This window comes from Lutjanus erythropterus, chromosome 4 (genome assembly GCF_056507025.1).
Source record: "Lutjanus erythropterus isolate fLutEry1 chromosome 4, fLutEry1.hap2, whole genome shotgun sequence".
Taxonomy (NCBI): domain Eukaryota; kingdom Metazoa; phylum Chordata; class Actinopteri; order Lutjaniformes; family Lutjanidae; genus Lutjanus; species Lutjanus erythropterus.
Genome location: NC_139320.1, coordinates 42,522,121 through 42,541,060, shown reverse-complemented (window position 1 = coordinate 42,541,060; position 18,940 = coordinate 42,522,121). Strand labels below are relative to the sequence as shown.

Sequence of the window (18,940 nt, the reverse complement as noted above, 5' to 3'; positions counted from 1 at the left end):
CATTTTATATGAAACAATGAAGTCTTTGTGTAGACCAGATCTCACCTAGCAGTGAAATATGACTTTGGAGAAATGCCTTCACACTAACCAATATCACCTCTCTTTACCTACTATGGAACAAATTATCAGAATTATTAAACAAATTTGTGTTTTGTGACACGTTGATGTTGTAACCACATTTTAGGTGGTTGGAAAGCGGGTGGAAAGAAGTCGTTCAAAATATCAACCACTTTTGACTAGAAATCAAATCCTGGTTAGTGCTCACAGGGCTGTTTTCCCAAAGCCAAAGATGATGTCCTCAAATGTCTTGTTTTGTCCACAACCCAAAGATATTCAGTCACCGTCACTGGAGCTAAAGAAATCAGAAAATATTCACGTTTAAGAAAATGAAATGGAGTGATTAATTTAATAGCTGACAGCCGATCGATTAATTACCTAAATGTTGCAGCTCTAACGTCTTGTGGTTTTATGAGTTAAAGTGTAAGCCACGAAAAAGCAGCCATGCAGCACATAAGTGAAGTGAACAAGTGAGTCAGTGCACAGATGGAGGTGCATATGGAAATGTAAGGGAGAGGAAGAAAGGAGGGAGGATGGAGGTTATCAAACTTAATCAAGATGGAGCGGTTGAGTCAGCAGAGGTTACACAGCAAGAGGGGAGCTTCATTGCATGTCTGTCGGTACTTTAACGCGCACAGGCACAATTCACTAGTCGCCTTTTTATTCTCCTATTTCCCCCTTTTCTCGTCTAGTTTTCTGTGGTTACATGAGTTCAAACATAATGGAGGAGAAAGCAGAATCACTTAAATCTAGAGAGGGAAGAGAAGGGACTCTTTCTGGCAGGTACTGCAGAGAGAACTGGCACCATACCGGAGCCCAAATAGCACAAAAACTGCCAGAAGGGCCACGTGGCTCGTTCTGTGACGCTGAGCTGCCATCCTGATTTCCCAGTGCCTAATGAAAAGCCAGAACAAGTGATGCTCACCGAAGTCACAGTGCCCCCTTGGCCCCACTTACCTCAAGCCTTTCAGATCTAACTGAAAGATCATTTTGACATAAATCTTCTGACAGTTTTATGAAATCTTCTCCACCCTTACATTCCTCGCATTAGGATAATTCTGCCTGTGTAACATAAGTTATTAATCACAACAAAGCCGACTATAATCACCTGAAATCAACATTTATTGTAGACTTTGTGTTAACTGTAGACGTCCCGTGTGGTTCTCCACGCATGTTAAAGCAAATGCTAAGTGTTATTGGCAATTCCTTTTCTTCTCAGCGTGGTCTAGATGTCCTGCTGCGCCGCTGCAATTTAACACCTGAGACACTGACGGTGTCGCAGCTGTGATGTGAGAAAACTCATGACGTGAATAACAGCACTCGTCAATACTGTGGGAGACGGCTTCAGACACCAAAACGGCTCATTAACCTTGTTTCACCTTGACATTTGCCTTGCTGAAAAAAAAAACATGTATTGTGAAAGACATGTAATGTATGATCTGTCGTTTTGAAGTTTGTGTTTGTATTGACAGGCTATTAATAATTCCTTTTTGTACTGTCGTCTTAAGGATTGGGCTGTTTTCCTCTAAAACGAGATAAGAGGAAAAAAAAATTTTAAATGAACAAGTCAGGGCTGCCCACCGAAAATCGAAAATTTAAATCATCAGCCAGAAAACCCATCTGTCAACTGAGATTCTTCCTGTCGAGTGGTTATTTTTTTCCCCTTTTTCAATATGCAGGATAAAACGGATAGAATCTTACAAAAATGCACAGGAAGAACATTTCATTTAATATATTTTAATATTAGCAGGAGCTTGTGACACCATGCACTGGTGCTTAACTGTGTTGTTGTGCGCAGAGCAACGCAAAGCACGGCAATCTGTAAATTTCACAAACCAAGTCTCAAAATGACTTTAAACCATGAAGCTAACTGATGAGCGCAAAGAAGAGTGACAGAAATGGAGCATAGATGATGCGCTGCAGCAGCCGCCTCAGCGTGCCGGGTGTGCAGCGCAGGTGACGCTTCCTTGTTTGCTTGCATTTTGCTACAAACAGGCAGAGTGTTGTCATTAGTGTCTGACAACATGATGGAAAGGCTTTCTACAGTGAGAGATCTTCTGTTAAAGAATATGGTATGTTTTGTTTAACCACAAACGGCGGTTTTGTTGCTCTTGCCAGTCTCACCAGACTGCCTTTGAAAAACTCAAGGAACAAAATAAAACTCGCCAAAAATATCTTAGTTCTTTTTTTTTTCCACTGTTCCAACAGTCGCCACATCTGGTGTAGTCAAAGTAAACCCTCAGTTCAATACATGGCTGCAGTGCTGTCAGCAGTGGATGTATAGATAAGCAACTGCCTGCTGACAAGTTTGCCGTTATAATTTAAAGCTGATGCTATATCAAAAAGCAGATATTGCAAGTTTAACCTTCAAACAAGACGGGTCTGTTTAAAGAGGCACTAACACTATATGCTGAGATTCAATAAATTCACCAGGGGGCTTCAAAGTTTTGAAGTGTTCTTGAGTAAGACACTACAAAATCCTGCAGGGATCAATAAAGCAACACAAATCAATTCTTATTTCCTCCCTAGCTGCACATGAATATACCAGTCAAATGGTTTTATGTCTGTGCTGTAGATCAGCTTGAAGAAACTGTCTGAAGGGGCCAATCAGGGCCTGTCTGTCTGCGTGTAGATCGCCCTGTCTGATAAGGCTGAGATGTTTGGTCATATAGTCAACAGGTAATGGCTCAGTTTTTACCTGGATGTCATCATGGAGCACTGTTAGGTTCTCTTCACGTTGGTGTTGATCTGGTTTGCCTATCAGCAGACTCTAGAGAACTTTGCATATGAATATCTCATAAGACAACGGGTGTTGAATTATTTAATAATGCAGGTATTTCTCATTTTATTGTGAGTCCAGGTTTGTGCTCTGCCAGTCACCAAAACAGGAAGAGGAAACATTCTTATATTAAGAGGTTACAGTAAATAGCAGTATAGCGTGAGCTGATGTCCCAAATTCTCCTTCTGCTGCACTTAATGCACTTAACCGAGCAGATATTCCCACCTGCTGAGTTTCCAAACTGACTCAGTTCAGATCTTTGCTTGTGTTATTCTAATGCTCTTTGCTGTTGCATAAAATGCATTAATGAGAATTAATCAAGTTTGCATCCATCTTCAGCAATCATCAACAGGATGTGGCCTTATTGTGTTACGGGAGGCAATTAATGTGTGTGTGTGTGTCTGTGAGATTAACTTAAGCATCATCAACACTAGTCTAATGACTTCATCACTGTGTGCTCTGACCTCATTAAAATACCCAATAACTTCATTAATGTGTGCGGCAACCTCATTACAATTTGCCATGACCTCATCATAGCACTGTGACAGCTGTGCTGCTGCATGACTATATAATCTGGAGCACTGATAAACCGAAGCAGAGAAGTTACTGTAACTGTTTGTCTACAATTCGCTTGGTGTTTAAGGGAACAGTTACGTGATACTGATATTCATCCATCTAGACTTTCTCTGTGTGAGTTGCTGAGTTTTTAGGGATATTGGCCATTGGTCTCTTGAATATAAGAGAACTAGATTGCACTCAAAATGTCATCAAAATACATTGAAAATCAACAGCAGTGTTTCTTTACAAAAATCATGACCCAGTTACTCAAGAAAATTCACAGACCTTGTTGCGAGCAGTTTCATGCAGGACCTAGGATGGGAGCATTTACTCATGGGCAAGAGGTTTGTGCTCATGACAGTGTGGGACCTGAACATTAATTGCGTCCTGCTCAGCTGAGCTGTAACCTCACGTTCATGAGTAGGTGAGTTGTGCATGATGCTAGGGTTGGCGGGTGTAGTTTGGTAGAAAGAAATAGTTCCCAGTTTACAGCAGGGTCTATGAATTATCATGAGTAATTGAGTCATGATTTCTGGAAAGAGACACTGCTGTTGAGATTTTCAGATATTTGGGTTTTTTTTCTTTGGTGTTTGTAGCACTGCAAGCCAAGTGCCATCTAGTTCCCATATATTGGAAAGAAGGCTGACATCTCTATGGCTGATATCTCCAAAACTCGGCAATCAAAACCAAAACTATCTAGATGGATAAAAAAAGTGCTACAGGCCAGGAGAAAAATATGTATTTCTTATTCGGCCAGAATAAGGCAGAGCTGTTGGAATTCTACTTTACAAGTAACCCTAGTAAAGAAGGGTTACATATAGAGAATGTGGGATGTATGGAAACTTGCCTGGAAATGTGCAACATCAACAGGACACTAAGAGCCTTCATGAAAAACTCAATGGGACTGTGTAAAACAACTCTGGAGGCCAACTGAGTAACCCTAGTGAGAGGGGTTACGTGTAGAGAATGTGGGATACATGGAAACTTAGAAAATGCCTGTGCCCTATACAGTGTGGGCCCTTAAGGCCCCTACACATGATCAGCGGTAAAAACGCTTTGCGCTGGCTGACCCATTATTTTCCTATGTAGAGAGTGGTGGCGCCTGACCTAGCGGCACCTCGCAGACATCTGAATGTCTATTTTTGTGTCTGTGTTGATACCATTAGTTCTTTCAAATGTTAGAATTAGTCAGTATTGGTATTAGTCACTTTAAATTTCATTAACTCTCAAATAAAAGTAAACATACACACTTTTGAACAGTTATTGAATTAAAATTACTTGATGATAAAAGCATGTCTATCACAGTTTTACCAGGAAAATCTATAGTAAGCATTGAGGGCGTGGTGCAAGGTAGCACAGCGTTCTGACTTCATACCTAGTATGGCATTGCAAGCGCTGCATTTGATATTCCACACTTGCATGTTATTTAGTCCGCTAAAACAGTATGCAAAACTTTTTAGCATGTAAAATCAGAATGAAGACAATAGTATGCAAGGTGCATACTTCTGGGAAACTATTATGGATCACTGGATCAAGGCAGCTCTTGCGTAATGCTTGCTTTGAGTGAAGTAAGGGTTTACTTGGCCAGGTGTAATCTAGTTTTTAAATCAGTCCACAGTTGACAGTGGGTATACCATGGTTATGGGCACAACTGGCTCTCAAGAAGTGAAGTGATGCACTCTGAGCAGTGTGTTTGAGGAGATAAATGTATACTATGTGATGTGATACTATGTATGTGATCTCAGATGCAGTGTGTGTGTTGTATGAGGCTGGTAAATGAGAATATTTGATTTTTTCTGTTATATTAACTATAATTTGAAGCTTTATTGAGAGTGAAAGAGAAGAAGCACATATCAAATATCTAGAATGAATGTTTTAATTTGAAAATTATGCCAGTGCAATAAAACCCAATCTCTCACATCAGTCTGTGTAAAAGGGCCAAATGTTTTAGATTGATATATTTAATATACAGTACATTTTAGTTGGTTTCCAAACAGCAAAAGGCTACAAATTCACAAATTCAGTAATTATGTTGTAAGAAACAGTCTTTTCTGTTGTATACTGACTTCATTTTCAAAGCTGCCTCTTGCACCTGTGAAATGGAAAATATTCATTATCTGAGTTTTAACCCTTCCTGCCCGTGTAAATCATAGTGTGAACTTAAAATGCAAATCAGCTTGTTTCTGTTATCTGAAGTGGTATCACACACAGCACAGCAGATCTGTCGTTATCACCTATATTATGTTATATCTGCGCAGTCTCTGTAAATAGCTAGGTGTGTCTGTTCATGCCTTACTTCCTTGTGTGTGCCTGAATGTACATGCCCACTTATATATATATATGTATTTGTGTGTGTGTGTGTGTGTGTGTGTGTGTGTGGGAGAGGTGAAGACATACTGCTGTGCTTTAAATTGCTTACATCCACCTGCCAGATGATGCGGAGGAAAACTGCTGGACAGAGACGGCCTCAAAGAAAGGCAGCCATCTGTTCCTCCCTCCTGACACTGATATAGTGTGTATGTATGTGTGTGTGCGTATAAACGTTTTTATCCATTCAGCTCTCTCTCTCTGTATTTCAGGTAAAGAACAACTTACGATTGTAGGAGAATCAGACTGAAGATGCTGTCGTCACTGTTCATGGCGCTGCGGGCCTTCACTGAACTGTAAGAACACCACTGTCTTTTTTAAATGTCATGTTGGGGATGTATATGGATCAAATACCCCGAGGTGCATTTATTACACTTATAAGAAACACTTCAATGTAACTGCAGCTAAAAAAGTGTTTTGTTTTTTGGTCAGAAATGGTTTTGAAAGAGCTGAAAAATGTGTCAACTATTCATGTTTTTCTCAGCCTCATAATGAAAATTGTTCAACCTTAATTGAGTCTGGGCTGAAGTTGTTGCTAATTTCAGAGCTAACCTCCTCCAGCCCTGGTTTCTACATGACCAGTACGTACCAGACTGAATCACAGTGCTTACGGTGCCTCATTTCGGTGTCACATGCCTGAGCCCAGTCAACATTACCAGAACACTCTGGCTCTTGCAGCACGTAACTTGGTTAAAATGCCAAACTAAACAGTCTAAAGTGTGGCTGTATTTCACTTGAAAGGGTTGCAACACCAGCTGAGACGTGTAACATCTGTTTAAAAACAGTTGCGTGTAAAGAGAGAAATCATCTGGCAACACATGGGACACATTTGGAAGCAGCCAACAGTGTGGGTGTCCCTGACCCCGACGATGGGGCGAATTGCTATAAAGCAGCAACAACATTTCCTTTGCAACATTTTTGCAAAGGAATTAATGAAGTTTGAATCTATAGTTTATAGAATGCCAAGAATCTTAAATCAAAATTTATTTTGTTATTAAAGTATAAGCACCATTTAGCCGCCGATATTATTTTAGCAGTGGTATTGGAAAAAACTCAAGCGTTACCGACCCTGCTTGTATAACACATTTTAGTTAGGGTGGCATGGTGGTCTGCAGTTTCGCCTCACAACAAGAAGGTTGTTTGTTTGAATCTTGGTTCTGCATGGTGTTTGCACGCTGGTGCTGGCGTACAACTGGAGTTGGTCCATGGGCACTGTACAGTAGCTGCCCACTGCTCCTACTACTAGGATGGTTTAGGGCCAGAGAATGAATTTGACTATATAATTGTAGTCTGTGTGAATGTATGATCAGACAGAAGTTGGCCTTTACCTGTAGTTAGAAAAACATCTTGAAAATACATTTTTTAAAAAGCCTCCTGATGCATATGCCCGGTTGGGGAATCAGTTTGGGCCTGGGGGACTGCTAGGCTGGCAGAACACTGGCAGAAATCCTGGAAACACAACCATTCTGCAACATTTTTGTCATCGCTAAGCTCACTTATTTGTTTCCTGCTGTCCACATCTTCATCCTCTTCCCATCCCTCTGTGGAAGAGGACAGAGCTTTTAATGAGCGTAATCCAGGTACAGATGTGTTTAAGGCTGTAGTTCCACATAATTTCTTTCCAAAAAAGAAATTGGAATAATACTGAAACTTGAAAAGTGTTGGATCAATGAAAGGAATATCTGAAATCCATGTCTATAATTGACACAAAGGTGTCATGGGGCTAGAAACATTTAGCAAAGCTATAAAACAAGCTCTCAAGACTTTCTTGTTGTTTATACAACATACAATACACAATTGCATACATTCTGTACACACTGCTAGAAAAATTTTACCCTTAAACTCAACCCTATGAAGGGTTAACTCTGACAATACAAAGACTAATAATGCTGCGAGTACAGATTATTTATCTGTTCCACTTCCCATTTTCTCATGTTAAAATTTTCAGTTGAGAAATCCTATTCATTCTAGTCTTTCTATTTTTGTTGTTTTTCTGTGTCACTCATTTCTTCCACACACTCCATAGGGATCATAAGGTTTCATGTTTCATGGTCTAAAACCGTCATTACATTGCAGTCCCTGTCATCAATTAAGCATTTCCCCTCCCCACCACACAGGTGCGCACTTTGTTGCTCCACCTCATTAACATCTGTCTCCAGTCGGGGGGTGATTATAACACTTAATTGCCGCAATATATCATCAGGGCTCATGCCTGTGTCCCACCGGGGACTCGGGTTAGGGAGAGGTGGGGAGAGGAAAATGAAAAGGCAAACACTTGAGCGTGCAGTGGGACTGCTGAGGCAGATATCTGGTCATAAAGCACTAATGGATGGCAGGCTGCTGAGAGAGCACCAACACCTCATCATCGGCAACAGCACCAAAGTCTCAGCAGCGTGGCCCGTATATAACAGGAGCCACAACCCCGGAGTCGGACACAAAAACAAATGGGACAGACGGTGAAAAGAGTGGAAGCGCTGTGTGTGTCTTTATGTAATATTAAAAGGAAGGCGGAGGAGCAGGAGGGGATGTTTTGCTGTTGGGAACTTAACATTGGCAGTAGCTGAGGTTGAAATAATGTGCTGTGGGCTGTGCTGCTGCAGGTGATTTGTTTTCACTTCCTGGGGAAAATGTGATGTTCATTTTTTCCTCAGCTTTTTGTGTTATTCATGTGGGCTAGCAGTCAGAGAGGAAGATACAATACAATGGAATAACGAAATATGAAAGTTTTCTATGAGCACTGAATGGTACCATTAGACAACAGTTAACGTTAGCATTCAGCCACCTCTTAGCTAACATTTAAGTTTAGTGTTATAAAATATGATTGATAAGGTGTTAAATAATTCTGAACTATTATCATCTTCAACACATTTTCTCCACTTACACAAAGTCATGCTAGGAACATGGTTATTTTAAACATCCGTGGTATGTTTTCCCAACGTTTCCGCCACTTTTTGGAGATGTGACATTTTGAAACACCACCGTTTACTGATCACATTTGACATTTGTAACACTATCAAACAGTAGCATTAGCTTGAAGGTAGTTAAATGCTAACATTAGTGGTTGTCTAACAGCAGCTAATGAGTTAGAAAAATGTTGTTTTATCTTGAGATGTGGACATCAGAAGCAAATACCTGCCGTGTGAATTTGGTGAATGGCTCTCATTTAGTGTTTAATCTATCCATGGGTATGACAGGATATGATATATTCAAATTTAAGTTAAGAATAAAGGTAACATTGAGGGGAAAAAAAACAGCGTTTGACCTATTCACAACCTTGACCTTCTCTTGGACAACTTGAAAGACAGCGTTGTGCTAATATGCGGATCAAACTTCTGGGGAGCTCTTTGAAGGACAGAGGTGATAAATGGTGAAGGGCATCAGAAACACCTGCCTCAGATGCACTGCGATTATTTTGGCTGAATCACCAGGGACGGACTGAAGTAGGGCAGAAGATAATTGTAGGTCAAAATGTACTTTGGGAGAAGAACAACTCGGTTGTGTACGTGTGCACAGGTGCTTGAATATGGTTCATTTGTCATCAGTGGTCTTCATGTGTTTGGACGAGTGTTTGTCACATACACAACGTTATGGCTGTAATCAGCGGTTGTGTATCTGCAATAACTGAAGAAAATCCATCTTAGAAACTACATCCACATTATCAATGTGATATTTATAATACTGTGTATATTATTTTGAGTGACTGGCCCTGAACATTTACTTTTTTTTTTTTAGCATATGGTGAGTATGATCTGCCTCAGAGTAAGGGTAGAGGTTACGCTAAACTCTAGAGTAGATATATTTTGTCATCTTCTCTTCATCTTCTTTTTTGTAGCCTGGTTCTAGACCTCTGAAAAACAGCCCACGTGTCAAATGCATTCAGTCGCTGAAATACAGTCGTGAGACAATAATGAAGTCACGTTTTTTTAAGTCGTCTTTCTCACTCACGTCTGACAGAACAGATGCACTTCTATTTTAATCAATCCAGCTGTCTACACAGGTGTATTTTTACACTTCAGGTCTATTTTCCTTTGTTGTACATGCCTAATTACAGTGATTGTGTGTTGGGCTCTATGTGCTGCCAAAACGTGGGAGACTACACTCAATACTGTGCCTGAATGCATCCTGTGTAGACACAGACGGAGGACTGAGCTGCTGATGCTCTGTTAACAGGCTGTTCACGCTACGCCTCCCATGTTGACACCGTGTAGTCTAAAGGCAGCCTAGCAGCTGAGGCTGTAGGCACAATGGTGCGTTGAACTAAATGCTAACTTCAGCATGCTAATATGCTCCAAATGATGATGCAAATATGCTGGTGTTTAGCATATATTTTTGTCATGTTCACTGTCTTATTTTATTCTAATATAATGCTAATGCTTGCTAATTAGCATGTTTGGACCTGAGGCGGATGGGAATGTCAGTTTTGCAGAATTTGTGGTCCTGGAACAAATTAAAGGACAAATCAAAATTTTGAAAACAAAGGCACTATATAGCCTGGTAACCAGACAGATCTGCTCATTTGCTCTGAGTGACGTCTAGCATCCCTTCCATTCAGACAGATTTCCACCACCCTTGGATCTGGTGGGAACAATCACGACAATCAGGTTCTGTATGATTGATAGAGGAGTGTCACTGGTCTAAATTTGAAAAGTCACAGGTTCTGCTGCTCTGGTTGGTTGTAGGTCTGTTCAAGTGCATCTAGTCAGCAGGTCTGTCCGGCGCAACACTTCAGGTTCTCATAAAGATTTTGACCAGGCTGCCGCCATTCTGTGCCGTGGTTCGAAACCGACCAAGCACTGTTACGTCAAACGTCTCAGTTCTCTGATTAGTTTGGTTAATCTAGTTTGTTTATTTTATAATAGGAGAGCATGCAATTACAAATTTAGTGAGATGCAAATTTCCATCTGAAGTGCTACACTTAAGGCGTTTAGTTGTTCTGATTGGTTCTAGGCCTAACCAATTACGTTCAGAGGCATTCTGGCCTGCCCATGTTGATAACACCCCTTTGAAATCTAAAATGAACTGACAGGTTCCTGACTAATTCACATATGTAAATTAGTCTGGCGGTGCCAGGCTGGGCGCTAGATGAAAAGCTACCTTATTACAAATCATCCTGAAGGAAACATGAATGCTGCTACCAAATTTCATGGCAATCTGTCCAATAGTTGTTGAGATTTTACAGTTTGGACCCAAGAGATAATCTGGCAGAGAAATCAAGGTTGTAATCCCGAGAGCCACGTTGTTAGCATGGCTAAAAACACAATAAATTCAGATACAGAAGCGACACATTACAGACATAGACAGTGGCTATGCATTTAATCTCACAGCTTATGATTCATGACTCACATACTCGGTTACCCATCCCCCAGTCTCCACTGCAGTACTCCTGTCTTAAAACATTTCAACAATTATGTTTCACATGCTGACTAACTGCACACCGACCTCTTTCATAGCCTGTTAAAGTCCAACCTGTGGAACCCTAAACCGTCTGTTAGACAACACAGACCCGAGCAGCATCTGATGTAACCACCAGCTAGACTGGAGTCAGCACTCTTTTTGTACATGCGGCGCTGAAACCCTGAGTCAAGCATTTGGCACACAATCTTTGAGCATATTTGTAGCAATCTACACAGTCTAGCTTCAAGCTGAACAGACAGACAATTGTACTCAGCAGTGTGATCCCATATTGCATGACACTCCAGCTTGCTGTTCTAGGAGCTGTCAAAACTGTTGGTGGGAAATGGCTACCAGCAGTAGAGGCAGTGTTCTTGCTTTGCCTCGTCGGGAACACGAAACTGTCTCAAATCAAGGGCTCTTCATGCACGTATGGTAAGCAGGGCTGTAGTTGTTGCTCGGTGTGCAGGTGTCTGGTGCTGTAAGCATGTAATCAGTGCACAGGGGGCTATGTCTGAAGTAGACTAATCAGAGGGAAGATGGGGCTTCTAACAGCAGGTGTAAATCAGCAATTATTTTCTCACTGTCTCCTTTTCCTCTCGCTCTCAGCCTCTCTCCGTGTCTCTCTTTGCATGAATGAGCTCGCCATTAAGCAGAACAATGCTAATGGGCCTGTGCCCTACAACCACGCTGCCCTCGTTGGGCTCCAGCTTTATCTGGATCCTTTGCTCCCAGCTTCTGTCCTTCCTCCATCTTCAGTGCTGTCTCTCTTTCTTTCACGCCTGTCATTCTGTCCGTCAGATTTAATGTAACGGGATAAATCTAATAGGTGGATGAAAGGTTCTTAGAGCAGTATAGCTGGGTTAGACAAAAGAATCGGTGCTTTTCTGTGGGCAGTTTTCTTTTAGCTCTTGGTTTTACAGACTGCATTTCTGCACTCATGTCACCCCTCTACTGTGAAATGCTTTCTTCTGTAAAGGAGAAAAATCATTGATTTTCAGCGGAGGGACAAAAAGAGTGACTTTGACTTTTCAAGCCGATGGTGGGAGGTGAGAAAGGCTCAGTTATGTGTTGTGCCAACATCACACCTCTCAGTTTGCCACCAGGGTCAAGGAAACAGTTTGGAAACTGGAGCAGCACATCAGAAGCACTGAATGCGATTTGTTTGTCTTTAAAAAAAAAAAGAAAAAGTCGTGATAGAGTGTCTTGCAGGGCAAAAATCGACAATAGGCAAGCTTTTCACAGGAGAGGGTGAAGGAAGTAATGTTAAGATTGTCCTACATTGAGTATTATCAGGGGTCTCAGCAGGCCAGCTGAGAGTCTGTAACAAACTGTCAGTCTGGACACCTGTTTGAGTGAAGCTGTGATCACCAGGATGAAGACAAGATGCTGAAGATCAGCATTTTTATCCTCGACACTCACTCAGGTGACAACCTGTAGGTAATGCAGAGAGAGATAGAAATAGTACATCACATACAGTGTTGCATGAGCTTTTTTTTAAAAAACAGAAAAGGACTCGATAACTTTGTTATATTCCACTGGAATCTTTGGAATAACCTTTGCAGTCTTTTTTTGAAACTGGAATGGCTGAGAGTTTTTACTTTTTGCAATAAAATTGTTTTAAAAAGACACCTCACTGGCCGCTCTGTGAGGCTGTACTTCGGCTGCAGTCAGATCGACTTTAGCTCTGCATGAAAAACCTCAGCCTCCTCATTCATTCAAATGCAGTGAAATACCAACGCAGGGTTGTCCAGCAAAAAAGTTGGCTCTACTCAAGTTGCAAGGCAACGTCATTGGACATATTTGTGCTCTTTCATGAGTTAGCAGTCCAAACATTAGTGAACAATAGAGTGGCTAGCTAGTTTGCAGTCTTCCTTCCTCACTTTTTGACATATCCTGCGTTTTGCAAGGAGTTATAGCAACTGGAGGGCTTATAGAGGATATGGCCCTGTTGACAGGACCAAATGCGATGCACCATTACCTTGAATTAAATTACAGATTTATCTGGGTTTGAACATGGAAACATCTGGGATAATAGAAGTAACTCAACAATATACCTTTTGACAGTCCTGTCTTTTTTATGGTGTTATAAGTTTATTTGTTGACTGTAGTGCTGTCCTGAAACACTTTTTTTGAAGCTTTGTTTGTCTACTGCTCTTGTTATCTCACTTTCAGCTCCTTGTTCCGTGTCTTCTCCTCTTATTCATCTGACTGGTTCTAAACCTGTCTGCACTGTAATTAATTGGAGATCTTAATGTCTCCGTGGTAACTGCATGTTGGACCCTGATGGTTATAGAATAAGGAGAGCAGAGAGGAACATATGCACTTGCATGCACAAATGCTGGCCATACTTCACATGCCGTAGATATAATCTGTGTTCTCATGCAGAAGCAACACAAAACAAATATTAGGACACTGCATAAACATATACATGAAGACTCACACCCAGCGACACACAGACCAGAATGCTTCAGCAGATGCTGTAGGGTTGTAGAGATCAGATGGACACTGTTGTATCTGTACTGAAGGAGACAGCATTGTGGTTGTAGACAGTAGGACGCCTGAGCAAATCTGGCTGAGGCCATCTGTCTCAGCATCTCTCTGGCTGAGGCCATTCTGTACATAATCATGTTCAGATCACTTTGAAAAACGCAGCGTCAACTAAGCCTAAGAATTGTTTGAAGGATTTAGTTTGATCCAACAAACAACAAAGCAGCTTCACTGCAGTTGAGGAGTTAGATTTGAAAATTGATTCATTCTGAGGTCTCCACTATGAAACAAACATAGATATGACACTACAGTGTGGAGGTGGTTAGTTTATCTTAGCATAAAAACTCAACATACAGCTCACTAATTAACACGTTATATCAGGAAGTAACAGCTCCTGACCAGAAAAAGGTCACACCCTGTAAAAGGAAAACTATCCATTTTTATGCAAATTAAAGTAACGAGATACAACAAGTTAAGTGGGGAGTTTTAGAGGTTTTTGTAGGTGTATTTTTTTTTTTACCTTCAAATCTATTTTTTATTGCTTTTGGGCTTTGTGCTAAGCTAAGCTAATTGTTGACTGTGTGTTCATATTCTGCACTCAGACATCTAAATGCTATCAAAGTTCTAGGGCTGTGGCAATAACTGCATAACTGTAGCACCGCGGTCATGTGATGCATACTGCGGGGTTGAACTAATCACGATTTTCACAGCAAATTTGATCAATCTCACGTTATTTGCAAGTTATTTGCGGTCAGAATTACACACACGACAAGTCTGCAACACAACCCCTAATTGGTTGACAAATCAGGAGCAAAGCATCTGATTAGTCGGCACTCAACCCAAGGCATCATGGGATTGCCAGCAAATGGCAAACAACATGCTAACAACAATAACAACTGTTTTCAACACAAAAAATGGATAAATAATCACAGAAGACATTCAGTGTTAGATTTATCATTATTTTACCATGCCTCCAAAAAGACACTGCTGTTTAAGGCAGGATTACAGTTTTTAAAAGGGATACAGTTGCACCGCAGCTGATGTTGTAAAGGTACAACACTTGTGTTAGCATTAGCCTTTCCTGCTCAGCTTACTTCAGGGCTAAACCTTTTCACTTTTCCAGCAGTTGGGAAACAACAGACAACAGACTTCCCTTGGTCTTCAGATGCTGCAGCATTTATTAACTGGCAAACAGTACAACTGTACATTTACTGCCAGACTGACAACTTCATACTAATTTAAAGTTTCTGCTAAGCTAGCAGCACCGTCACTCTCAGTCTGCTGCTCGCTCTCCCTCACTTGTACACTGCACATACAGTATGCACTGCTACGCATGTAACAGTCTCCTTCAATATGTAATTATTTGGGTAGTTTCAGCGCAGTCAGACAAAATCCATGTTGTCCCAACCCTGTGATCTTCTCATTTAACTCTTAACAAGAAAGCCTATTAGTGTATTTCTCAATATGTCTGTTCCTTTAAAAGGATATAGCACTTTATTTAACTGTAATCTTATATGGTATGATTTGACTTTTGATTATAAGGTCACGATTCAATTTGATTTTTCAATTAAAAGCAAGCAGTTATGATATATTGGCAGTGGACAAACTATGCTATGTTGTCTTTTCAGTGATTTTTTCTTCAGACACACAGTGGAAACTACCAATAGGCAGTGGTGGAAATAAAAACAAATACTGGGAGAACCACTGATTGTGCCTTTCGATTAGATTCTTGAAATGAAAACTTGTGACACCCTTTTGTAATATGTGGATGTGTCAGCTTGATAGACAGCATTAACACCAAATATTAGCATATGTGGCTAATTTAAGCAACATTACAAATTCAGAGCATGTGAGCTGTGGGTTTTTTTTCACAGCAGACATGTTGACTTGTCATAGTTATACTCTGTTCTAGTCAAGCGTCCTGGTAAGTCATGACAGTGAGCCAGCATGTGAAATCCCAGGACCCCGAAACTGAAGCAGCTAAATGGAATTAATTAATCAGTAATTTAATTATTTCCTCCTGTCCTTTTCCTGAACAATAACTAAGACAAGAAGGATCCTGATGTGCTGAGAGAATTGAAATAATGTTCTTCCCACTTGTATTTATAATAAAAGCTTCAAAAGTAAAGGGCGTCTCGAGCCAATTTAGCTAAACTGCAGTGGTGCCAGCTCAGTGCACCAGTTGACTGAGACAAACTGTTAGCTTACAGCCCGCAGCATCTCCCACAGTCGTCTCATTCATGACCTTTGAAATGATTGCTGATTAGTAGCACTCAGTCGCCTCCAGCGAGGTGAAAAAGGAAGCAGGGAGAGCAGAGGAGGGGTGGAGGAGGGCCATTCTATCTAAACAACAGTGTGTACAGTGAGTATTTTCTTTCACTGTTTGCAGTCTTTCCGCTGGGCTGAGCACACACTCCGCTGATAGAAAAGCATCAGTCACTCAGTTAAGATGTTTCTTCAGCAAACATGATGGTTTCACTGTCAGGCTTTTCTCACTGCGAAATGATAAACAATGACCAGCTGAAATTTTTGCAGCAGATCGCTGGTGGGTTTCAGGGCGGACAATGATAATGGGGAAGGGATGGGTTATGACAAAATGTATGTCCAAAATGGCTGACATTTCCATTGTTCTTCCTACAGCTGAAACCTTTATGATTGTAGATAAAGGGTCTTATACATATATATCAATTTGATCTATGGTGTATATAAATTAAGACATATCCAAGCTGTTTTGTCTAATGTGGAAAAAATATAGAGTGGAGCCATCATCAGTGTATGTATAAATATGGAAACCTGTCTATGAAAAATGACTTTTACATACTATGTGATTTTGCCTAACATTGAAAGAAAGCTCGATCTGATCTGTTATCTCTAAACAAAAGTCACTGAAACTATGATCATGTAGGGCCGTGTAGCCACAAATCGTGGCCCAGTAGCGGCAGCTCAACATTATCCATTAATCCTGATGGGGTTTTGGTCAACCTGAATTATTCAGGCTTTCACTCTCATCCAACAGAGGTGGTCCCCGGGTTGTTTAATCTATTTAGCATCTATTTATGCATGGAACTTGTGTGATGCTCCTATATGGACATGAAGGTCGTGCAGACCAGAATGTTGTATGAAATATGTATGAAAACAACCATCAGTAAGCATGAGGTTGTGAGGTAGGTCTTTTATTTGAGGTTTTAACTAGGTTCACACTTATTTTTGACGCCCTTATCTTATCTTACATCCAGTATCCAGTTCCATGATTATGTAATAAAAATGTTTAAAAGTAGAGAAATTGACAAAAGAAAATCACTATGTTTTTACGGATACAAATCTGGGATGAAGGCAAACAGCAAAAGGACAGACAAATTTTGATGGTGAAGCACCTTCTGCAATGCCAACACAACTGCCAGGTGCAACCAGCTGACATTTGCAAAGTTCCTTCAAGATTAACATGACATCCACATACGTTGTCTCTGACTGAAACAAGATTTCAGACTGAAGCAGCTGTTGATCACTTGTGGCCCCCAATGGCTGGTTAAGAAGACAGAGAAGTCGGTATAAAACACAGCAGTCAAGTTGCAGTTTACATTCATGTCTAGCATCATTTAATATATGTGGTGAAGACTATGAAGGAATGTAATGTGGAACTTTCCACTATATTGACCTGTAACTTTGAAGGAATACACATACACACACATATACATGTGTGATTCCAGTGAATTATTTCCAGTGAGAAATGCGCTGTCTTCATTTAGAGACTAGTTTTACAGAGGCCTGATAGAGAGCTGAACGTGATGCTGTCACGGTGAAGTTGATCTTGATCCGACCACTAAAATCTAATTAGTTCATGTTTGAGTCCAACTGATCATTTGTGCCAAGTTTGAAAAAGATCCCTCAGGCGTTCCTGAGATATCAGGTTCACGAGAATAGGATGACCTGAAAACATAATACTTTTGATCACTGCTGTTGCAGGTGTGGAGACATAGAGAAGGTTTTTCAAGAATTCTGAATCACAGAGGTCCTTCAGCATACGGTCATGAGAGTGCACAAAAAAAATTGGCTGATCGGTCAGGCAGTATTTCAGATTGGCTGTGGACAAGCTACAGGTCCATTGATCACGCTCAGGCACGCACACGCAAGCAATTGTATGATGATTATTATCCCGGCTCTGATGTGGTTTATACTGTGTGAGCATAAACCAGCTGATCACTGATATTCACTATGTTTTGAATCTGACTCAAGTTATGACCATACAAGCTACAGGAGAAAGAATCTTATCATAATAATAAAAGAAAAGGTCTCTGAGGTTTACCCTCATCCCACTTCTGTGGCAAGAAGAATATTGTAAACCCAGTGAGTGTTTACTGAGACATGAAAGCACATTAGCAGACCGTATCAGATGGGAGCACAAAAAAAAAACAAGCAAAGGGGCAAAAACAAATGGAGCTGAGGAGAAGAGGGTGGATGTGTGATGAAACGGTGAAGAGGGGGACAGAAAGAGAAAATGAGTCAGCAGCAGCAGCTCCCTCTCTAAGGACAGATGTTTCTCTAAGATTAATATTCCCACTCAGAGTTTATTCGTCTGCGTTATCCACACCCTCACCAGGTGATTTCATGCCTCCTGAGCAGCCAGAAAGGCCCTTTTTACTGCGGCCGCCATGTCCGGTCTGTCACACATTTTGATAAACGATCCTGATAAACCCGGCTTGTGGGACGAAGAGTAAGGCAGGGCTAAATTTGGCCCAGCAAAGAGCGAGCATTGATTCAACTGTTTACGCCCCTCCTGTGCCATTCATAGCTTTTCCACTTCTTCATGAATTTTTAAACCCTTGAAATCTTTACTGCTAATTTCTCCTCAGACCGGTCATAACTCACTCATAGCTAGCAGTTGGTACATTATCCTGCACTAAAGACAGCAGCAGCTAGTCATTACAGCTGCTCCCATCCACTGTGGTCTTAAGCTATCACTGATTTGATAGGTGGAAATGAATTATGAATCACTGTTTCCACCCGTGTCTGAAGGTGGAGTACTGTGTCCTTGTTTCTAACTCCACAGGTAATCGAGCGGGCTTTAGAAATAAGGTATGGCTCCATGATATTGATCTACCAGAGGTCATTTCCTAGCCTGAGAATGGCTGGTCAAATTTCAGACATGCGACTGTGTGCACACCTATTCTATACGTCCGTGTGTGTGAGCATGTGGAAAAGTAAGACGGAGCGATCACAGTTTAATCTCCACCATTGTGCTCTGGGACTGGACCATGAAAAATCCTCCAGACATGAATGGATTACCTTGCGCCTGATAAT

The 18,940-nt window shown here is 41.0% G+C and overlaps 1 protein-coding gene across 1 annotated transcript in view; it reads left to right on the top strand.

Annotated features, from left to right (window-relative positions):
* Positions 1–5,967: 5,967 nt before the first annotated feature.
* The window catches only part of sphkap (SPHK1 interactor, AKAP domain containing), a 79,375-nt gene continuing 66,402 nt past the window's right edge, over positions 5,968–18,940 (top strand). Inside the window, exon 1 of the mRNA XM_084718054.1 lies at positions 5,968–6,057. Within this exon, the coding sequence (XP_084574180.1) occupies positions 6,014–6,057 (44 nt within the window). The 5' untranslated portion in view covers positions 5,968–6,013. The remainder of the gene's footprint in view (positions 6,058–18,940) is intronic.